Source organism: Lepidochelys kempii, chromosome 3, assembly GCF_965140285.1.
Source record: "Lepidochelys kempii isolate rLepKem1 chromosome 3, rLepKem1.hap1, whole genome shotgun sequence".
Lineage (NCBI taxonomy): Eukaryota > Metazoa > Chordata > Testudines > Cheloniidae > Lepidochelys > Lepidochelys kempii.
In genome coordinates, this window is record NC_136382.1 from 142,200,197 (window position 1) to 142,224,846 (window position 24,650).

The 24,650-nt window shown below is 42.1% G+C and overlaps 1 protein-coding gene across 2 annotated transcripts in view; it reads left to right on the forward strand.

Moving 5' to 3' along the window:
• The window catches only part of KIF26B (kinesin family member 26B), a 426,862-nt gene that overhangs the window by 158,830 nt on the left and 243,382 nt on the right, over window positions 1-24,650 (forward strand). For both annotated transcript variants that reach the window (XR_012158167.2, XM_073338289.2), the window contains exon 4: window positions 14,743-14,909. Coding sequence is in view for 1 of the 2 variants with exons in the window: in XM_073338289.2 (XP_073194390.1) it covers window positions 14,743-14,909 (167 nt within the window). In the remaining variant the exon portion in view is untranslated. The remainder of the gene's footprint in view (window positions 1-14,742; window positions 14,910-24,650) is intronic.

The following is a 24,650-nucleotide window of genomic DNA, read 5'->3' on the forward strand; positions in this document are numbered from 1 at the left end:
CCTGGAAAGAAAACAAGACGATGAATTTATTTAAGTGTTGAAAACATGCTTGGCACTGTATGAGAGGCAGACAGCCCCGTTTAGGAAAGCACTTGAGCACGTGCCTTATTTTAAGCACACAAATAATCCCATTGGCCTCAAATTAGCTTGCTGAGTTGGGGCCAGCATGGAGAAAATACCTGCCCCAGAGTATTTACAATATATAGAGGGGGCTTAATTGAGTTGTTCAGAATAATGAAGGACCCTTTATTACATTGCCCCATAGTACAAAAACAAGGGAACACTAAAGGGCAGTAAATGAAACAGAAAGGCAGTAAACTTAGAACAAATAGAAGGGAATATATCTTTACACAGCATCTAGTCAGCCTGTGGAATTCACTGCTAGAAGAGGTCATGAAGTCAAATACTGTACCTGGATGATTTTATGACCACTAATAATGTCTGTAGCTATGCAAACTAAGATAATGTTAAGGGCAACCAACTCTTATACCTCAGGGCGTTTACCTTCAGGACCAGGAAGGAATTGTTTCTGTCCTGATAGTAGCCCCAGTTGAAAGCCCTTCCTGGCACCTTCTGAATTCTTTCCATGTATTTCTTGTTAAAACTGATGGTTGCTGCTGTCATAAAAAATAATTAAAAAACCCCAGCAGGACACTTTTTATTATTAACTTCAAAGTAAGACAGGTGTGTATGTATTACGACAGAGGTTAATATTAGATGAACCAGCCTGGTTAAATTTACGCACAGGTCACTCCAAATTGATTACATAGCTTCTGCAGAACAGAGATTTTTTTTTTGTTGTTTTTTTTTGGTAGCAACTGCCACCAGTGACTCCACTGGAAACGAGACAATTACATGGCAACTCCCATTAGCCCTGATAACTCTTAAATTAACTGTTGTTACAAATGTGTATTGGTGACCTGGAGGAAGGAATGTGCCCCACAGTAGTATTAAAAAAAGGGAACTGGAAAGGGAGCCAATTAGCACAAAGCCAAAGGACAATATAATTCAGCATGACTGTTTCATGATAGGGTTGTGGGTCTACAAATGGCTTATACTGTACACTGTAAAGTATACGCAAAAAGAAAAGGAGTACTTGTGGCACCTTAGCGACTAACCAATTTATTTGAGCATAAGCTTTCGTGAGCTACAGCTCAAGCTTATGCTCAAATAAATTGGTTAGTCGCTAAGGTGCCACAAGTACTCCTTTTCTTTTTGCAAATACAGACTAACACGGCTGTTACTCTGAAATAATAATATTATTACCCCTTTTGACCTGAGTGGTTAACCAGTATTCAGTGTCCTGCAGGTTGTTTCATTTGTGGGAAAAATTGATGATGAACTCAGATATTTCTCTGATGCAATCCTGTTTATTTACAAAGAATAAACACAAAATCCTGTTTCTCTGAACAGAGTAGGAATCAAACAGGAGGCAGTTTCTTCATGTATGGTTCCAACCCTCTTTCCAGCCAGCACTCTGTCCCCAAATGATCCCCATCTTTGCATTCTCCTAGGGCCGTGTTACCAGTACTTCTCTTGTTGTCTGCTTCTGCACACAGACACATACCTCCACTAAACAATACTCAGCCTCCTGTGTTTGCATTCAGCCCCCAGCGAAACTCCTCTGCCCACATAGCTCAGCAGTGGTGCCTATTATTTTAGCTACCTTACTCCTAAAAGGGACTTAACTGCTTCTTACATTTATCCTGAATGAAGGGCACCAGCTTCAGTGAGCTTTCCCCAACTCTCGTCATAATATTATTATTAATGTGTCCTATTAGTTAGGATTGAAATGCTAAAATCTTTGGGACAATATCTAGTAATCAGTGGTCAAAAATGGAAACCAAATTATGGATCCTGCATACAACACTGGGGGAACTTGTCACTAGCATAAGTGAGTGCAATTTCAATTATATCCGTTGAGCTGTGTCCATTTAGGTGGGTAATGAATTTTGTTCACTAAATATAATTAACAGGAAGGAACTGGCTATTCTGTAGCTTTAGACTCTTGCTATAAAGGATCATAGAGAAATACAGAAGGTACACAACAGGGGAAGCAGAAGGAAGCAAGGAGAGAAGTTGCTTAGTTATTCAAAAATGATAGAAAAATTAGGTCTTTCTTTGTTAGAAAGTGCACAGAATGCTGAGGGGAAAGTTGGAGGAAGAAATTGCTGCAGTGTTATGCCACATAGACTCAAACACAAGAGAAAGGAGACATCAGTTTAAGGACTGGAGAGTAAGGACTCCATCCTGCACCTATGTGATACTTGCTGCCTGCACCTCTCACTGAAGCCAATGGGAGTTGAGGGCACTCAGCACCTCTCAGGATGGGTTCCTGAGGCCCTGATTTAGCACAGTGCTAAAGTGTATGCTTAACTGCCCTCCTGAAAAGAGATGCTTTCCTGGATCTGGGCATAAAAGAATTTCCGCAGAATATCTTCAGATTGCTGCCTCTTTGAAATACTAACTACTCGCTAAGAGAGAAAGTACTATAAAGAGAATTAATAAGTGTAGATGAGAGGTTAACTCTTATTTCATCAGTTTTAAGTGCATGATCATATATGAAAAAGGTAGAGAAAAGCATGTATTTCATCAGTTTTAAGTGCATGATCATATATGAAAAAGGTAGAGAAAAGCATGTAGAAGAAAAATATGATGGTGTAAAAATGCAACCAAAAAAAAAAAAATCAGTCATGAGTTTCCCAGACTTTATTTATTTATTTAATTAATTAATTAATTAAAACGTTTTATTTAAGTGCCATGCTTCTATATCCTTTGGGCCAGAGTGTGCCTGTTCCCTTTGTGGCTGAAAAAGTGTCTGTGGGTGGGGAAAAGTGTCACATGGACACAATCACAGTTCCCCTCTGCATCAGCCTACGGAACTGATCAGATACATGGAGCATAGCCTGCTGTAGCCCGTTTAGGCGTGTAGCCACAGGTTAACTTCTTCTGCAGGCCTGGGAGAACAATTCTTCCTAGAACTCTCCCTGGGATGACTCAGTTCCTCATCACTTCTTACCTAGCTGTGGGTCTATCTAGGCATAGTTGAGCCCTTTAGGGCCATGTTCTGCTTGGCAAACTCATCTAGTAGACCCACTGAAACCAGTGGGACTATTTGCTTGAGTAAGATGAGTGGGATTTGAACCAATGGGTACAATTCTCAAAACAACCTTAGTGATTTAGGAGCCTGTCACATTTTCCAAAAGTGATACAGGAGTCTACGTGTCATAGAAAATCATTGGAAATTTACTCCTAAGCCAATTAGGGGCTTTTGAAAATTTTACTCAACACCACAAAATCAGAGCAGTCGAATTAGCAGAGAACAGCCACCTGCTTTTTTGAAACAAAGTAAGTTATTGAAAAGCATGTGCCTTAGTTGCAAGACCAATTTCTTGGCCTAGTCTTTACTTTTATAAAGTACTGTATTGATAACCATAGGAGGAATGATAACGTACAATATATTTGGGGAGAGAAGAATTTGTGGCATCTGCCAACACTACTATAGTTAAACCTGTGGCAGTAATTTCAAAAATACTGTATACATAAAAAGCTTTGAAAAAAAATCATCTCAGCCTATTACTACTTTGTGGGGAAGAGGAAGGAGATGAAATGACATTAAATTCTAAATGGGTTCAAGATATTTGCTGCATCCCTTGGGGATGGGAAATGCTAGTGGAGAACAATCTGACTACACTTGCAAAGAACAGCTGGATAAAAGACAATGGTGAAGTATGTACTGATTAGAACCAAGAAGAGAACTAAAGTCTTGAGGTGACTAGTAGGATGGGCGGAATTTGCATATGTAGCATTCTTGTGCATTAAACATGACAAGAATCCAAGCCGGGGAAAACTGGTGACGTTCCTTCACTGGTCTTTAGAGTAATTCAATCCAATAGAATGAAAACTTCTCCCCTGGTCTGTTTGTTTAGTTGCCCTGTGTATCTGTTTCTATAAAATATTGAAAATGCAGAATAATAATTTTTCTTTCCTCCTCCCACCCCCTTCTTCATGGCAGAACTTTGTCATATTTCTTTGAAGTAAAGACTAATGATCCAATTTAGATGTCTCTGTATGAAGAAGTACTTTATATTGCTTATTATAGATAGAAAGAGGTTGCTTTCTGGGTCAGTAATGCCATTTAAGTTAAGCCCACATGCTGACATACTCTGGTAGCTTCAAGTACTGTTCCTGTCAGAAGAGAAGTGAAAGGTCAATGGTTTACAGATTGCTGCTGGTGGTCTGGTAGCAGCTACAGTAAGATTTGAACTTCTTATAATGTCGTGACATGACGGGTAGAATAGTAACTGGTCAGCAAAATGAAGGTTTGCCTAAGTTTGTCCTAGCTCAGCAATTAACCTAAAATTCTGTGCTTCAGCTGCAGAACAGACCTGCCCCAACTTTCAGATTGCACACATGTGCATGTAGAGAGAGACACACACACACCCCGGTGTACACATTCTTTCACCCACACGAATCTTACATTGCTACCGCAATTCTTAACTTAGTGCGTTTAGCGCTGCTACTCTGGCCGTAGCTGTTGATGTAAAGTACCTGACACAACAAAGGGATTAAATATAAGCACTGAATCTGGAAGTGTGAAATACGTGTTTAAATTGAACAACGAAAAAGAATGTCCTGTTGCAAATCTGGCAGCAAATAAAAGTTGGATTTAAAAAAAAAACACCATTTCCATCTGAACGATTTATGACAGCAGCAGGAAATGCAGGTAATTAAGAGAATTAACATCTTTCATAAATTAGCCATTTTAAAAGAGGTATTTTATGAAGGTTGGAGGCAAACTCCAGAGATGGGAAGCCATTTTATTGCACTACCATGTTGTTGGCAGGTGTTGCTAGTATTAATACCTGTCCCCCTCCCCATGGAATAATTTGGAAGAAACTCCATGTGGGGAACCTTGTGCACTTTCTCTCCCTCAAACCATCTATTGTGGTATTTTCTGAGAGAGGGGGCGATTTGGGCCTAGGCTGTTTGAACAGGATCAGCTTACTCACAAAGGGCCTGATCATGGCCCAGCTCTGGGGAGCCATACAGAGTTTAAGAGGGAGTAAGATCTCCCCCCCCCCCCCCCCCCGCCGTGGCCCTTGTGCAGCCTTTTTGCAGTTACTGCTGCAGGCCTAGGGGTAAATTGAGGGGGCAGGGAATCCTCTAATTCTACCCCCTCTCCCACTCTGCACAAGAATGGTCAGTCTTAACTCCACCCCATAATGTGCCAGCCAGCACAGTAATAGATTATTATCCCCAGGGAGGGAGTCAATGGGGAATAGTGAAGGAATTGTGGTTCTCAGAAGACAGATTCCTTCCCCGAGTTACCCCTCTGGCGGCACAGCTGTGCATCTCCCCTCACACTGGGCTAACAGCAAATGCTTAATCTAACCCTAAATTTTCTTTTTCTTGGCTTTCTGTAGCCTGCCAAACAGCTTGCACATCTCAGTTATGAGGTTTTCAGGGTTCATACTGACCCCAGGGGAATTAGCCTGTCTGAAGAGTCCCCTGGCATTCAAAAAGGGGTTAGCTTATCTGCCTAGGGATATGTTATCCTGTGACTTGCTTCCTCGGGGAGAAATGGAAGAATTCCTCATGATTGCTGGTAAGAGATGTTAGATGCAGAGTCCTTGAATGTTTCTTGTAACACTATATAATCCTCACTTTTATGAAAAGTGGGTCAGTCATAAAATGCGGGCAACCATGCTTTAAGGATATATCAGCAGTTCTAGGAGAAGCCACATTTTTCCTGGCCACTTCGGTTTAAAATGGATCATTGCATACTTGGACCTGCAGTTTCCACATGAGCGCAGGTGCAGCCCCCAAGGGGGGGGCACATTTCCTCTCCCTGAATGTTTGACTATCCTGTGAATGTTCCTCTTAGAAATGCTGCAGGGCTTATGGTTTCCCCATAGCCTTTACCTTTTTAAACGTAATTGCTCCTCTGCTCAAGAGGCACCTTTATAGGAAACAGGACTCAGCTATAGTCCATGTAATAGGACCTTGTGAGGCAGATTTGATCTGTACTTTGTCTGCCTTGGTATACTGCTTCTCTGTATACTTAAGAGTTCTGTTTCTTCAATGGACAACATAGTTCAGGGGGGCACTGGCAATTTAACAGAACAGAAAGTATAACAAGGCCAAATCAAAACATGCGTCTCCCAAAAGTCTAAGTGATTGAAGAAGCTTCGGGATACACCCTCCTATGTTTGTTAAATTATTTTCTGTGGGGGATTATACTGCTCAAGTGAAGGAGCCAGTGGCAGAGGCTTGATAGGGCAGATTTCCTCTTTGTAATAAAGCTTTGATTGTTGCCAGAAACACCTCCCCCCACCCCCCGCTCCCACAATTCCTATTGAATATTTCTTTTGAAGAGAGGAAGGTTAAAATGTGGACTACAAATGTTCAGGTCCAGGCACAGCCATTGCCCTGCAAATGAAGTTCAAAAGGTAGGGAAAGAATGAGTGCTATTGAGTGAATGGGTGAAAGGAAGAGGGAGGGAGGCCAATTGGCTGAGTAAGTGGTGCGGTTCTTGCCTTTCCCAAGGAAACCATGGAAAGATTAAAAATCCCTTCAAAAATACTGCACCCTAATTTAGGAGATAACATTCTTAGGAGCCAGGAATCAGAGGAAAATGGCTTGGAGTTGAGGTGAATTCAAGGTTACTGGGATGTAAAGCTGGGGGGTAGTGTGCGATTCCCTGCTGCTGTTAGGTATGCCACTTGTACCTCCCTGCACTCCAGGAAGATTCACCCTCATGGAGGGATGGTTACGCTGGGTGAGGGTGGCTTTAATTTGCAGTTGTGGCTCCGCAGAGGCTGAGGGGTGCACTGACTCTGTAGCTGCTGTTGTATAAGGATGTAGGGTGTGACTGCAGAAACCACCGGCCATTCTCCATTTTGGAAGGTGGGGTTCTGGATTGCACATAGTGGCAGGCTGCAGTCAGCACCAGACACTGTGTAATGTGAGTTTTCAGTTCAGGAGCACATGGCCCTTACCTATCAAAGGACTGTATTCTGAGGGGAACTCTTGTCTAGCAGCTACTCCCTTTACACTTGGCTTCTGCATCAATAGTGGATTGTTGTAGCCAAGGACCTCAAGCTGTCATCGTTTAATACGCCGTTGCAGGAGGAAAAAAAATCTAGCTTAGTGACCCTGGGTAAAGCCATGGTACTGTAGGCTACGACAATCCCTTCAGCTGCGGCTTCTTGTTATTTAGTCCCAAATTCTTTCCCCCATGAGTTATTATTGCCTAAGTCCAAATGAAAGCCTGGGCTGCCATCTGGCTGTGTTAAGTGGCTTGAGACCGATACATGAAGCAGTGCAAGTTCTTGGTGCTCTGTAGTGCGTGTGGGGGTTTGAAAGGTCACTTCTCCCCCAGTAGCCTCAAATTACAACCCCCATTTTACTTTGATAAATGATGGTCTTTCTGGGAAAAGGGGTTGCTCCTCCTTTTCACTCTGTACCCTGAGGTACCAACTTTATTTTGATAGTTGGGTGAATAGTAGAGTATGGCCCTGTCCTAGACTCTCCTGAACCAATGATTCATGAAGAAAGCCCGTCTGATTTTTGCCACATTAAATTAATATTCAGCTCAAAAGGGCCACGTTGGCTTTAAAATGACCAAACATATCCTGGCTCAACAGCAGGCACTGTCAGAGTTCGGAACAACAGGTACTGTCAGGCCAGGCTTCTTCGGTTACAGCAGGGGGATATCCTTCCTCCCTGTCCCAATTTCACCCAGAACGGTCACTGGAAGAAGAAGCTGGCTCTTTTTATCTTGCCTGCTAGGTTCTGGTTGGCTTCTGCCTGCTCCCAGCCCTTCTACCTGCTGGAGGACCAATCCTTGGTTCTGCTTGCTGCTGATCCAAAGTGGCCTTTTTGGCAGTTCTTGGAGGACTGAACTTGGTGCTTTTCTTCCCAAAATGACACCACCTTTGGGCAGGGCTTTTGCCTTCAATCTCAAAAGGCTCAGTAAGTGGCTTGCACCTGGGGAAAATTGCTTAGATCAAGTCTGAGAGGCAGTCCAATAGTTTGTATACTCCTGAGAAGAAAAGGAGTACTTGTTGCACATTAGAGACTAACCAATTTATTTGAGCATAAGCTTTCATGAGCTAATTGGTTAGTCTATAAGGTGCCACAAGTACTCCTTTTCTTTTTGCGAATACAGACTAACACGGCTGTTACTCTGACTCCTTAGAAGGGCAGTTTTCCCTCTTCTCTCTTCATTTTGCTTCTCCCTTCGAAGCGGAGTATCAACATTTCCTGCGTAGAGCTGAAAAGCAGACATTCGGTTACCTAGGAAGCGAGTAATTGAGGTGTAATTGAAAGTATATTATCAGCCCTGGTCCTGCCATGGTAGAAGTTACTTGCTTTACATATCTCGCTAGGCTTGATTTGTCCAAGGCTGCCATTACATTATTTTGTTTCGCTAAATCATTAATCAGTATTTTTTAAAGTTTTCTTATTTTTAAGCAAGTGAAAAATCAAATAAGGCAAGTTTTTTTTTTTTAAATGAAAACTAAAATGTTTCAGGTTGAATCAGTGACAAAAGATTGGAATTGATTTGAGCAATTAGATTTATTGCATCATGAGTTGTATCTTCAGTGACTGTTCTATTATGTTGCTTCATTCATGGGTCTGGGCAGGATGGAGACATGCGAAGAACAAATATTCCACATTTATACTGCTTTTTGGAGTAGCTCAAAAGGGGAAATGGCTTCATATCTGAAGGGTGAGGGTCAGATTAGAAGTGTCAACAAAGATGTAATCAGAAACCAAGTTTCACACCCAAAAGATTTGAGGGAAACCAAAAGTCTGATTGTATTGTGTTTCACCTAAAAATACTGCCTTGGGCTTTTATGGTAGGTAATACATGCTGTGATTGCTTTTCATTAGTTTTATGAAACATGATGGAGATAAAACAAAAGTAAGGTTACTAAACTTTCTTCCAAAATATTTATGATGCTCATGGTGTATAGGGAGTTTGGGTAAGGTATCCTTTAAATATAACCTCGTTATCTAGTAATCTTTTAGAGTGATCTCTTTTAGAAGAAAGAAAAGGAGTACTTGTGGCACCTTAGAGCGAAACAAATTTATTTGAGCTACAGCTCACTTCATCAGATGCATTCCTTTTAGAAGAAGAATTCCTTTTTTTCTGAAATGCTAAGCCAGACAGGCATTTCCTTAGGGGTTAATATTGGTTATGCTATTTTGAAAGAAAGAATAGATTGCCCAGGAAAAGTAAGTAAGTGTGTGTGTGTGTGTGTCTGAGAGAGAGATTTCTATTATCACCTTCCTGTGGCTAGCAATCTTATCTCTTCCCTGATTAGAAGGATCTCTTGCTGAATACTGCAGATTGTGTCAAATAACCTTCAGTAACAGGTTTTTAGCTTAAATTCAGTATCTCAGACACTGATAGTCTGTGCACCTAATTTGTTAAGTAGTTGCTGAATTTAACTAGATTTAATGGTGACCCCCAAATATTCTGCTTCCCTCCAAAGCAAGGCAAACTTCAGCCATGACATAAGTAATAATATGTGCTTTTTTATAGCACCTTCCAGTTGAAGATGCTTTACAAACATTAATGAATTGCACCCTACTATGTAAATACTATTAACTCCATTCTACAAATGGAGAAACTTAGGTGCCCTGAGGTTTAGTTAATAGGGGTAGGGATAGCCAGCCAGGGTTCTAACATCAAGTTCTGTGGTTAAACTACAAGTCCATGTTTTTTTTCTCCTAAAGTAGAGAATTTAAATCATGATCTATCACCAGCCATTGCTGTTCACTCTGAGGATGTGGCAAAAGAGGAGGTGGAGGAGGTGTCTGATTTTTATAACTGGACAACAAATGGGGCCTGAGGAGCGACATATGTTTTGTCCCACGTTCACTCGGAAGCTTTTGTTGTAGCATGAAAGGCTGCATTGTTCCATGCTTTGTCTTTTGCTGCTGATCGAGGCAGTGATGTGCTGCCAATATTTTAACAAAAGACTTTCTCAAAATGTGTCCTACTGACTTGTGTTAAACCATGAAGTACAAGGAATGCATGTATTCACAGAGGAGAGAGGTGAGAGAATGGGAAAATCTATTAAGGTCTTTTAATCCAGAATGCGCTCTCATAACCAGTCTATAGCAGTCGGACGGCAGCATCACTGAACAGCCTAATGTATATGCTGGGCATACTTTGATAGACTGATTGTGTTGATGCTAGATCACAGGATTTGACTTGGGGTGGGAAGGAAAGGAAATGCTGGAAGGGTTACTGCAGGTGTCTGCCCTGTGAATTTTTGTTTTTTAAATATCTGACACCTCATGTGTTCTAAAGGCAAATTATTTTCTTCTCAAATATATATTTTTAAGTCCCATATATGAATGTCAGACTTGGCAGGGATAAATTAATACCATCTTAAGAAGAGGATGAAGTGCACCAGCGGGCAGGAAATCTGCAGCTCGCTCTGTTTGATACAATAATTTTGACGAGAGTCGTGGGATTCCTCCTACTTACCACTGTAGCCAGGTCAAATGCAATAACGTTAGCTTTAAATCAGTTGTTTATAGATTTCCAGATCTGAATTACCCGTGCCCTTACTCTCATGAATAGTCACCTTGACATCAGTGGGAATGAGTGAGAGTTTTCAAGATTGGTCTCCTAGTCCAGACACAGCAGGCCAGATTCTCAACTGTACTCGAGCCCCTTTTCATGGCTCCTGTGGTATAAAGGGGCCAGAAAGAAGCCCAATTCCCCCAGCTAGCAGCTTCCTGGGTACAAAGTGATCCTGTAGGTGGCATATAGGCAGCCATACTCCAGAGTGTTGGGGGTGTGTGTGCGCTCACCATGGAATGGCCCATATACAGCTGTGGGATGGCACCATAAATTCAAGCCCCTCAAGAAGTGCTTGGATTTACACTGGGGGGCCATTTACATCCCCAGCCAGATACAAAAATTGTGGGGGCTCAAAAGTGGCATGAAGCTGCCTTGGCCCTTCACCACCTTGTGGTGTATATTCTGAGAGGCACAACTCAGAATCTGGCCTGGTGTTCTAGAGTTTTCTCTCCAGTTTCTGGCGGGTAGGTGGGTGGAGCTGGGATTAGCAAACTTCTACACTAGAAATAGAATGCCTGCTCTTGACAGATGTGTAAATATCACCAGCCGTTTACTGCTTTGTGCAACAACTGATGAGAGGGGTGTGTGCGGATAAAGGAAGGAGAACTGTTAACCACAGTCTGTCCTGCAGACTATGGTGATAATCATTACACAGATGTTTCACATATGCAAATTTGAACAGCAGTACCAACCTTTTAGCATGGATAGAGCCCTGGACTGGGACTCAGGAGACGTTTTTTGTTCCTGCCTCTGCAAATGGCCACCTGGGTGAACTTGGGCAAATCAGTTCCCTTCCTGTACCTGTTTCCCCCATCTGTAAACTCGGTATAATGATACTCCTTTGTGTAGTCCTTTGAGATCTATTGATGAAAAATGCTACGTAAGAGCTAGGTGGTAGTAGCAGTATATTGGTACAGTGTTACAAAAAGCTTTACTGAAAATCCTGAAAAATGGGATTAGTGTACACTTGCATAAACAAAATTCCTCTGTACTTCACAAAAGGATATTCATCTCCTCAACTCAACTGTATTTGTCTCCTCTATCCCATCCCCTACATACTAAGATATCATAGAAACTCAGGATTTAATATATTTCTGTTATTTCCAGCTTCTTGTTGAATCCCTTTGATTAATATTTTAGTGTAAGAAAAAGTGACTTGATAAGTAGTGGCTGTTTAAGACCTTTGCTTTTATGTATTAAAAGGCACAAACATGCTACTTGCTGATTCAGTTTCTGTGTGTGTGTGTAGGTGGGGGGACATTCTCTTTTTATGTCTTTTCAAAGTCACCCCATGTCTATCCAGTAAGTATTTGAGCATTTTTTAGTCCTGGTCTTTGGAACATGGGCACACTTCACTGTTTTTAAAAATGGAGTACACAAAAGCCAGTATACAAAATGCCCAATCAAATTTTGAAGAGGCATGAGGTCATACCCTCCAGAAAGCATCCAGAATAGGTTTGATCGTCTTTATTTCTAACATTTTCATTGTTCTATTCATGCTGACAGCTCTGCATTCATATACATCCATGACCTTCCTACTCTGTGTCTCCACAAGTGTGGAGACTGTTTAGCTGCAGTTTATCTACAGATGAGGTGAAGGATATTTTCTGGCTGTCGCAATTTTTGAGACAGTAGAATCAATATTTGTGGCACAGTTGGCTACGAGTGCATGTTGTCAGCCACGCCTTCCTGCTCTTTTGGAGGTCTGTTGTGGCTAAAACAAATATGTTGCACAGGCTGTGAAAATCCTTATCTGGTTCATGGAAGTATGTGGAGAAACTACAATTTCAAATTGCAACTGAGATAACTCAACTCGTCCACTTCTTATCTTTCATCAACTCCATAGCTCCTATGGGAGGATATACCAGCTCCATCTCTTGTTGGCCTTGACTGTTGATTAATGGCAGTCTCCCTGAGTTTAGGTATGTGGGGTGGAGGATCCAAGAGAAGGTTAGGCTTAGATGCGTGCTGCCATCCTCAGCTGATGACCACTCCAGCAGATGACAGTCTAGTTCTGTTGAGTAATTGGGTGAGACAGGGCACAGTTGTGAGGAACTCACTCATTGCCTAGCTGGGTTTGTGAGGGTTGGGAGAAGCATGGGCTGACTGACTATTGTGTGGAACAGTTTTAGATGTCACAAGGAAGGCAGACACTTTATCTCTTCGTAGAGCGCTGGAGAGTAATGTTTGGTTGTAGTGCATGGTAGAAATGCATGAGACATCCTGGAAGCCAAATTAAAACTATTGGTAATAGTGCTACTGAGAGTGCTACTCCTTCCATGCACTAGATCAGCAAGACAGGGTTGGGGGGAGCAATAAGTGGATGAGAAGATTGTGCAGCGCAACCTCTGCTGTCTACACTGGCTCCCCTTGGAATATAAAGTCAAACTCAAGATCCTTATCTTCAAGACATACAATTGGCTGGGCCAAGAATGTCTAAAAAGAAGGCCTAAAGTTGAGGCCTAAAGTCGGGCATAATGGAATCATCCATCCTAAGGATAAATCTTGTTTTGTAATGGGTCAATCCAAGACTGTGGAATGAGCTTCTGCAGGATCTAAGATCTTCCACAGACCTCAGATTTTCCTTTCCAAGTGCAAGGCACATGTCAGCCTCACCTTCAGTAATTAAAATATATAGCACCACAAACACAAAATACATATTAAAAAATCCCTCACTTAATTCCTTCCCCCCCCGCTTCTCCACCCAGGGAGAAAGATAAGACTGCACTGTATAGTTTCTAGTCACATTGTTTAATGTACTTCTAGAAGTGCATTAAGCATACTATGGGATGAGGGTGGCATAAGAACCAGAGTAGAATAGAATAGATGGACATTGGACACTAGAAAACCTTTTGTGGAAGGAAGAAGCTCTACCATAAAGGAAACCAGTTGCTAGCAATAGTTTGGAGGGAACTATTTAAACTATGATTTGGGAGGGGTCTAGCAGTGCAGAGGTGCACTCAGATAGGTATGCAAAAACATGATTGTGTGTGCCACAAGGAAAGAAGAGAAGGGAATTTGTTAAGGACTGGGAGTGTATGAGGTACAATAGAGGATAATGAAGTACTGACATAGGTCCAAGCAAAAGCAGAATTTCAGGCTAGAATCTTAAAATGAAAAATAGTCACACTTGTGCTGGGCTGCTCTGTCAGGGCCTGACTCAGCTTCCACTGAAGTCCAAGGGAGTCTTTCAATTGATTTTAGTGGATCAGGTCCTAGACAAACAGCATCTGTTCTTCATGGCACTTAGAAAAAAATGCTTTTTGTCCTCTGCACGGTTACAGGCATCAACACTCAACCCAGAGAGGTTTGAATGGGACTGAGATTTTACTGGACAGCAGTTCCTCATTTGCCTTGATAGACTTTCCATTTACGTGGTACAGGACATAATGCCAACAGGAGAAAACGATTGCTATAGTGGGACATCAGGAGGGAGAAATCCAATGGTATTGAAAACCCTCTAGGAAAATCAGTGAGAATTAGACTGCGTGACTATAACATTGGTTTCCAAGAGAACTAATAAATAGTTCACTTGGACCCCGAATGACACTTTCCTTCACTTCTCAGATTGTTTGGGTTGTTATAAAAAGAAGTGTCACCAGAAATGCTTGATACTCTAGTGCTGCTTTCTTTAACAAATGCAGATGTATATTTTTCTTTAATAATAAATATCTTGTTACATTTCTAATTTGAGCCCATCATCCAATTCACATTTGCCCTGAATAAAATGTAGGTTCTCAGTACCAGTACAGTACTTGCTGATCTTTGTGGTTGTTTTCTCTAATAAATAAGCATTGGCTAATGTCTTGTGCCCTGCTGTGCTGAAACTGAGCAAGGATAATGGTTTACACTTTCCCCTCCAAATGGAAGGAAGACCACAGACATAATTGAAACGTACGATGTCAGGGGGTAATCATTTAGCGCATTACTTTTAATGAAAATGAGGTGAGGACCGATACAGAATGCTGCAAAACAGCACCATGGAAGCAATAAGCTCATTCACTGAGCCGCAAAAGTGTGGCACATGTACCACTCCTCTTCCATCCCTCCTACCCCCAAAAGTTAGATCACGTTGCAGAGGAGTGAGACAGCAGGCTACATCTAACGAGCCTTCTCCTTCTTTCTGTCCTCAGATCTCCCAGCTGATGACAGAGACTGGTCGAGAGGGACTGACTGAAGCAGTGCTGAACCGCTACAATGCAGATAAACCCTCCTTGTACAGCTTCCCTGGTTCCCAGAGCACCTATGTCTCCAGTGAAACTTCAACCGGCACCTCAGTGGCGGCCTCCTTTTTTGCCAGGTAAGAGAGACTTTTCACCTGTTCTCCACAGCAATTTGGAATGCCTGGATCCAGCTTAGGTGTGTTGAAAGGGCTGGTGTCAGTGCAACAGAAAAGGGATGGTTTGAGTACCCTTCTGCACTGGAGTTCTGAGCTGAATAATTGGGATTCAGGCTGTACAGTAGGTTTTTGTATATGCCCCATGTACTGTTGCTGTATGAACACTTATTTGTTAAAAGATGAAATGGGATTAATATATTCCTCCCTGTTTGTATTGGACCATAGAATCTGAGTGACCAAAATGGCCTGTGTGAATGTGGGTGGCATGATGGAATAGAAGATCTCAGCAGCATACCATAGGATTCTTGGGAATAGCAAATATTGATGTATGTTGCCAATGTGATCTATATATATATTTATTTCCACATTTCGCCAAAGGAAATGGATGCTGGATTAAACATTTAAAAAACATTTAGGGCCAGATCCTAAGATGGTGTAAATCAGCATAGCTCCATTGACTCTATTGACTTACCCTTAGAGAGGATCTGGTCCTCCATTTATTAAATGTCTTACAAAAGTCAAACACAGATAAATTTTAAACATATATGTAGTTAGCCACAGCTGAAATTTGTGTTGCCAACTCTAAGCATCCACCTCTTTTCAACAGAGACACACTTCTTGAATCCCTGGAGGTCCAGCTGTTATTAATGCCATATGATTCTCTTTCTTTTTAAGGGGAAAAATATTTCAGATTTCTGAACTTTGAAAACACTAGAGGTGGAAAAAGAAGAAATTCCCTTTACTTGATTTGTTCCTTCCCATGATGAGGGCTGTACATATTGAGCCAATCTCACTCAATACATTTCATTTATGACAAAAGTTGGATTAAAAACAGCATTTAATAGGAACCATTGCCGACTCCATTTACCTCAGAACTGGGAAAGCTCTTCCACTTTCCCATTATAAATGTGGTGCTGCAAAGCTGAGCATGGCAGGATGACAGTGGTCCTGCTTTGCTGTCATTTTCTACTTAATCACAGGCAATTTCAGCGAGATTTGCCGAGCCTTCTTGCATGGTAATATCCAACTGGAGTGCAGATTTGGATCAGCAATTATTTTAGTAGGACTGACTTAAGTAGATTTATGAAGATGATTTGCCCCATTTGCTAAGTGTTCACTGACTGTTCAAGTAGAGAGGATTTATTTTCTCCAAGTAAATTTCAGTGAAATGCAGGAAATTAATGAAACCCATTCAAAACCCATAGTGCAAATCATAGCATTTAAAGTGGAGCCAGTGGAAAGTTCTTGCTAGTCTCCAGTTATGATGTGAACTTTTGGATAGGATCTGCTTGTAAGCCAGAAATCACAGAGATCCCACATCTTTTTGTTGTCTCTTGTTTTTAAAAAAAAGCGCACGTTGCATGACAAAAGTGGACCCATATTTGAATACTATATAAAGACATAATATCTTCACACCATAAAGCAGTCCTGTTCTGGGCTTCCGGTTGTATCATATGGAATGATGGCTAAGACATCAACCTAAACCAAGCACACTTTGCTTTACTTATAATAAGGGGAATCCACTGCTCATGTTTTCAGAGTGTAGGGGACTGATTCTCCCCTGCCTTGCACATGGTGTGGTCATTTACACCTGGATAAAATGGGTCTAAGAAGCTGCCATTAGAATGATAGCATTTTACCTCTTCCCTGCACTTTGCACAGGTGTAAATGATTATAAGGGGCAAGGCAGTGAAAAATCAGACCCACTGGTGTGCTGCAGCATGATGAGATGAAGTAGCCAGAATGCCAAGCCTTCTGTTTCCTGTTTAAAGGTGGAGCCTGGACAGAGCAGTAATTATCCACTGTGGTCAGTTTATTTGACATATTTTACTGTACAGACAACAGTAAATTCAAGAACTGCCTGGGCAATTTCCTAATTTGAGTCTGGAGAGTAAAGGAGCTCTGTAGAAGCTGCTTTTTTTATAATCTAAGTAAAGACCTATAGTATTTACCCCAAATAGATAAAACACATCTCTGACTGAATACACCCCTGTATTCACACCTCACTATTGTAATATTGTATTAATCTTTGTACAGCATGTGCCTTGTCAGGTATAATTTGAAAAGGAATAGCTCACTGATCAATAATATCCTGGTGAAATGTACATAGCAATATTTATATGTAAAGTTATGAATGTAACTGAAATCATGACTGAAATGTGTTTACCAGACAAGTCAGGGGAGGAGGTAAACCTAGCAAACAACAACATGGAACCTCTCTCACCATGAGACTCCATGTCTCTCTCCTCATAGTGGGAAGGAACTTTATCTCGGGGTAACTCTCAGGAAAGTGCATTTCAAAGGGTGACTGGACTACAAAAGAGAGGGCCAAAAACACCTCAGAGAGTCTTTTTCTCTCCCCCATCTCTCTTTCGCCTAAGATGACAAAGGAACCAGCCCTTTGATTTTTGGATTGTGGGGAAGGAGGGAAAGAATCCTGGCTGGAGAATTTGGTCAGCCCTGTTTCCAGGAACATGTGGTGAAGATTTTCCCTTGAACCGAGTCTAGTTTAAGTTTTAGCTACTAGAAGGTGTTTTATCTTTATTTCTCCTGTAACCATTTCTGACTTTAATACCTTGTAGTTGTACTCACTTAAAATCTATTTCTTTGTAGTTAAATAAACTTGTTTTATTCTTTAAGCACAACACTGGATCAGTTCTGATTAAACTGACCTGTTCGGTAACTCCAGCTAAAGTAGCAGGCTGTTGAATATTGATCCCTTTCAAGGTAACAGACCTATACTATCTGAATTGTGCAGAAGAGGGCTGGACAGTGCAGACCACATGTTTGGGAGAAAATTTGGGACTGGCTGTGTGTTGGGTCACCCTGCAAGTAGTAACCAAGGCTGGTGGAAGCCAGAGTGTGGCTGGTGTTGCTGACAGGCTGCTGGGGTCATTGTTTCTAGACCAGCACTGCAGCTATACACAGATGCTCAGGGTGTGATCTACAAGCTGTTTGTGAGCAGCCCCGGTTGGAGTTAAAGCAGCAAAGCATTGTGAGGCACCCAAGGTTACAGGTCACGTGGTGACACAACCGCTCACTAGTCTGGGTTGCATACTGGAATGTGACAACATCTCAAGGGATACTTGGATGTAAAGACTCATCCCTTGGAGGTGAAACAAATGACTGAAATGCTTTAGGATGAAGCACACACCAGGTTAAGAACTTTTGACTGTGAAGTTTCTTGAAATTCAGGTAGAAACAAAGTGTAGCAGTGTTGGAGCAGGCTGAGAACAGCTGAGCTCTTATTTTTTCTGATCTTCTTAAGCAGCACTTATTATGACAGTGATATTCACTAACTTTAGCCTAGGGCCAACTGCTAGCCTTGGGGACTCCTCTGAAGACTGCAATGACTCTTGGACTTCTGACAAGCCTGGAGAGCTGTCAGTCATCGAACATGAGCCATCCCAGTGCTCATGTTAGATCCAAAATTGCCATGGGCGAGTTTGTGAATATTCTATAGTAACGAAAAATGAAAATTGCCAAAAGGACTGTGCTGGCAAACTTAGGAAATACCAGATAATGCAGATATAAATAACACATTCCAAACACCAAACAATGGTCTTGGTTGAGGGGCTGAATTTAGTCAGAGGTACTATTTGGATGCTAGCACCAAACCGACCAAACATCCTTCATTTTAAGGGAGATCACTAATTTTAATCTCAGTTACCTGTGTTCCATGCAAATTAGGTGTCTCTTCACAACTTACTGTTACTTCCCTTGTGATGTAAATAACTTTTAATGAAACTGAGGTTCTAAGAAGAGTTGTTTATACTAAAAGAATCAATCCCACAGCATTTTAGATTTCCTGCATGAATAATTTTTTTTTTTTTGGTCACTCATTTCGGGTCTTTGTCACATGCTGCATCTCACATGTGGGCCATGCATGGTGGGTTGAAAGATGGGGTTAGCATCAACCTCCTACTGGGCCCTGGATGCAGGACAATGTCAGCACCAACTGGGGCAGCGGAACATGCCAGTGCTGCCTCCTCAAAAACAAGCAGGAGGAAAACCACCTCCTAGTGTTGGCCTCTCTGGTCTCTTCGTGGAGTTTCCAGCAGGCCAAAGGAGCATGACTGTGCTAAGCATCAATAAGTACCAAGCAAGACCAATCTGTTAGGACCAGCCTCCCTAGCCCTTCTGTCGCCCATTGACTTCTGTGGGAATTGAGCTGGGCCTATGATTAGGGCAGGAGGGAAACTTCTGAGATTAATCTTTGTTCTCTTTCAGACAGAAGGCTTTATATGCTCATCTGGCCTTCCCTGCTCTGCGTTATATATCCAAGCTTTACATGTAGAGCTGTAGGCAACCTTGCTAGTCATTCAAAATGTTAAGGGAACAGCAAGGATGGTACCAGTGAGGCATGGTACCAGAATCTTCCGGTGGTCCTCCCAGCATTAGTCTGTCACCAGTATCCCAATCCAGCTCCTCATTTGCCATATTTGCACTGGGTGGGTTGCTCCTGTGTGAGGGACCGACCCTCCTGGTTTTTCAGGAGGAGAGTAAAAGCATGAATGCCAGTTTCTCTTGAGATGTGAAAAACTGTAACAGTTTAGCTGTTTTTGTGGTTGTAAAGGTTGTTTTCTGTCACTAGCCAGGAAATATAATAGTGTCTTGAGCAATAGCAAGCTCATTCTGAAACCTGATATCACTGTATTCGGATTATTTGAGTCTGACCGGAGAGCAGGGACTCTTGAAAGTGGCCTGAAAATGTGTCTTGGGGTTCATTTTCTATGCCTTTCCAAGGTTTGAGGAACAGCCAGAGGCTACACACCACTGCACTCACAGATGCGTCAGGAAATGTTTTTCAGTTAAAATACAGAGATGTCCAAATTTTTGAAATATTTATTATTTTGGGAGGAAACGATAATAAAACCCCTAGCTTCACACGTAACAGACGTGCAGCTACTCAGCATGGGACGTGCTCCAGTTACAACTGCCTCCTCTCTTGGAAAAACTGCTCGTAACCCTTTCTCTCACATGCACTCTGCATGGCTCTCTGGTTTGACAGGTTGGGGAGGAACTGATGCAGTGGTGTGTTGAAAGGGGCTACTGGGGAATGCCGCCTTAAACTTCTGCCACCACATCGAAGGGGGAGTTGGAACAATTTCCCTTCTGCTATTGAAATCCATTCCCATTCTATACGGCTACACTTTACATCAGGTATGTGGAGCTTAAGGGAGGAAGTATTGGACAGATCCCCCTCTTAAAATATCCATTGAGCTGTTATTCAAAAAGCACTAGGTACAGCTCAGAAGGTCATCTTCATTCTGAGCACTAGTACTGAGTGTATTTGTTAGACACACAAATGATGATGATACTCATGCTCTGCTTTTAGCATTGTCAACTCTTGGTGATTTTATGACAAGTTTCATGATATGTGGTGGTTTTTCTTAACGCTGCGATGTGATTATGTGATAATTGCAGCTTTCACTGAAGGGGGCTGTTAGGAGGCTTATTCCTTCACCCACTTACTTCCCTGGTCCTTCTCGCATGAACAGAGAGCAACAATACCCGAAGTCCAAAGGTGCAAACAATTCAATGTTTATTGGGGTGAACTTCCAGCAAGCATGATTTCAGTTTCCTTTCTTAGTTCCCCCTTCCCAGCTCTGACACCTGTGCCCTGGTTCCCATTCCTGCCCTTAGCCAAACAAGATTCCAATTTCCCCACCCCCATTCCCTGTTCCCATTCTCCCCCCTCACTTCCTGATTGACTGCAGACTATATAGTAAAACTTGAGTTCTGCTTTGCTATACCTTAACTAATCATTTTCCTGAAATGTAACTAACCAATCCTAACATGTTGTAACATGATTATATAACCAATTCTATCCCACCACCTTAATTAGTTTACACCCAGCAAAATTAATTATACAGCAGACAGGAACAATCACAGAACCAGACAGAGATTATACAGACAAACAATAGCAAAGTGGGAACTATAATGACAAAACAATACAGAAGTGAGGATTTCACATCCCAGCTATTGATAAGTGAGTTCTTGCCAGACAGAATGCTATCAAACTAAGTTTTCTTTTACATTTTCTAGGCACTTCCTTTTCTCTGGAGGTGATAGGCATTATCAGGACAGGATTGTATTCCTAACAGCCCAATAGCACCTTACTTCAATGTGACTAGGTTGGAATGTGAGGATGTGACCAGTCGCTTCCCAGCTTATGGCTGCCTCTGTTGCTTAGCCAAAGGCCTTAGCCTAAGAACAGGGCCTCAGACTGTCACAGTAGGAGAAGGACCTTACACCAGCAGACAGTGATTTTGATTCTTTCTTTTATACCTCTATAACTAACCAAGTGATAAGAATACACCTAAATTCTTAGAGTATGGGCCTTTACAGACAGGCCTGAATATCTATATCCTAACAGGGGCGGGGGAAATTATGTTTCTTGCCTTCCTGCTTGTGGAGAAAAGCCTGAAAATATGAACCCTAAAGCCTCAAAAACCAGAAGGCAAATAAAAAGAACCCAGTGTTTATTAATTTTAAAATGTTGTGATTTGTAAGACAACCACCATGATTTTGGGGGTCCTGACTCAGGATTTTGAATGTCTGTGTTCGGTAATACTGTGGTCTGTGGAGCTCACATGCGTACTCTTCCCCATATGCTGCAAGAGGGTGTTTGCCACTAGCAAATGTGAAACTGAAACAGAAGAAAAGGAGTACTTGTGGCACCTTAGAGACTAACAAATTTATTGGAGCATAAGCTTTCGTGAGCTACAGCTCACTTCATCGGATGCATGCAGTGGAAAATACAGTAGGAGGATTTTATATACACAGAAAACATGAAATAACGGGTGTTAGCATGCACACTGTAATGAGCGTGATCAGCTAAGGTGAGCTATTACCAGCAGGAGAGAAAAAAAAAAACCCTTTTGTAGTGATAATCAAGGTGGGCCATTTCCAGCAGTTGACAAGAACGTGTGAGGAACAGTAGGGGGAAAAATAAACATGGGGAAATAGTTTTTCTTTGTGAAATGACACATCCACTCCCAGTCTTTATTCAAGCCTAATTTAATAGTGTCCAGTTTGCAAATTAATTCCAATTTAGCAGTCTCTAGTCGGAGTCTGTTTTTGAAGAGAGAGTTGCCTTGGCAGTAAGCATCTGCATGAGTGAAAAGGAAGGGGAGAAAGAATGGGCCAGAGTATGTTTGTTCATGTTACTTTTGGGTCAGCAGCACACTCTCCATTGTTAGGAAAAGACTGAGTATAAGGTCAGCAGAAACTCCTTATCCAATTCTGTATATGCTGTTAGAGACTCGCATTTTTTGAAATTGGCTAATTGCAGATCGTTCAGGTTGACAGTACCTCTTTAAACTGTTTTGAGGCTTGGTTTAGATGCACCCTTTGCTGACAGCTATTTCAAGCAATGTTTCAGTTTCCTGGTGGACACAAGGCTTTAAAAGTATCAAATGCCAAAAGAAAGTGCCAACCTCAACAACTTTGAGGGGAATTATTTTTTGAGGCTTAGATGAATACATGTTTTGGTTTCTTGCTGTCCAAACTATGCAGTTCCTAACAGAATTCTCTTTCATTCATTGACCAAGCTATATCTAATGGTTACATTGTGGGTTGTATTTTGGGCATCTGAAGAAATACGTGTTAACAAATGCGGCCAGTGTTTGCACTCTCCTCTCCTTAACACATCGCGCGCACACTGTGAAAAATGGGGACTACTAGGATTAAAAACCCATAAACAGTCTGTCAGTGGGAGTGTTGGCAGCAAGTTAAAAACTTCTGTAAATCATTTCCACAGATATTTCTACTTTAAAGCTTGAGCAGGGAGAGCTGCAATCACAATGATCTCAGTCAGCCTGAAAAGTTATGGGTTACATTTTTAAAAGTGGCCTCTAATTTTGGGTGCCTTGGGTTTTGGATTTAGGGGCTGATTTTTCAGAGGTGATGAGCACCTGTAGTACCCTTTGACTTAACAGGGAGTTGTGTGTTCTCTGCATCTCAATCTCAGGCCGTGGGCATGGAGCATTAGAGGCCAATTTTGAAAATAAGTGCTTATGAGCGAGGCTGTCTCCTGTGCTGAGACCCACTTGACGCAGCAGGAATGGGGCATCTGTGGCCATCAGAGAGCCAGTCACAGTTTCTTGATTCTTGCTACCCTGGCTCTGACATGAATTTAAGCAGCCTAGAGGCTGCTGTAATTGCAGAAAGGTGGCAGTGTACCTTAGGTGACCATACACCAGCTGTACTCTGGTCTACTGGAGTTGTACTCCTCCCACCACCCACCTCCTTTCCCATTATGCACTGAGCTTCTTTCTGTATGCCCTGTATTCTGGAGTGGCTGGTGACTGGTGCAGAACCTAGTTCCACTGGCTGTATGCCATTGTAGCCTCTCCTCCGGGAGAATTCTCAAGGCTAGATTCCTGCCCCTGTGCACAGTAATTTGAAAAGGAGAGCTGAAATGACAGAGGAACTTCCTGAAAAATGTGAATGATGGTGTCTTTGGGATGGTAGGATTATTCTATGAAAACGAAATATCTTCTCATCAGAAGGACTGGTAAGCAGAGCTGTGTGAAACTGGGGAGAAAATAAATGAAAATTCACACATTTCCCACCATTTTATTGTGTGGGATTGCAGGCTGCCAACATTTTGTGAACCCTTGAGTGATTGAAATGCTTTGCATTGAAGTATAGAAGACAAAAACGTAACCAAGAAATTCCCATTTGACAGGATCAAAACGTTACATGAGAACATCATAATTCCAGCAAAACTGCCTGTTTGGTTTCCTGCCAATTTACCTAGTGCCCGGGGATCCCTAGGCTATGTTGTGAGCTACCAGCTGCCTGGCTCAGAAGCCCCCTGATCTGCCCAGGTGCTCTTCTGGTGGGATGCTGGGCTGACTGGCCCCCAAGATACCTGGCTTCCCAGGCACTCTGGGATGCTCCACTCCCTGGGCTTCATAGTTTCATAGAGTTTAAAGCCAGAAGGGGCCATTAAATCTTCTCGTCTGACCTCCTGTATCACACAGGTCATTATATTTCATGCTGTTACCCTGTATTGAGCCCAATAACTTGTTTGGCTAAAGCACATCCTCCAGAAAGGCATCTAGTCTTGGTTTGAAACAATGAAGAGATGGAGAATCCACCACTTCCCTTGGTAGTTTGTTCCGGTGGTTGATCACCCTCCCTGTTAATCATTTGTGCTTAATTGCCAATTTGAATTTGTCTGGCTTTAGCTTCTAGCCATTGGTTCTTGGTATGCCTTTCTCTGTTAGATTAGAGAGCCCTTTTGTACCCAGTATTTCCTCTCTGTGAAGGTATTTATACGGTACCGGTAAGTGTCTGGAGTTACTTTCACCCCTGCTCCTAGGATACACACCTCCTAAGTCTCTCTCTCTTTCTGAGGCATTATCTCCAGCCCTCAAATAATTTTTGTGGCTCATCTCTACACCCTTTCCAGTTTTTCAGTGTCCGTTTTAAATAGTGGACACCAGAACTACATGCAATATTCCTATATAGATTTTAACTAATGCCATATACACAGATAAAATCACCTGCTCCTCTTACTCATTACTCCCCTGTTTATAGATCTGAGGATTGCATAAGCCCATTTCGCCACAGCAATGCATTGGGAGCTTATGCTGAGGTGCTCCTCCATGGCCTCCGTTCCTTGTTCCTAGATGTAGCACTTTGTTTTAATAGAGGCAAATGCACATTTTGGTTTGAATGGGCCCAGCT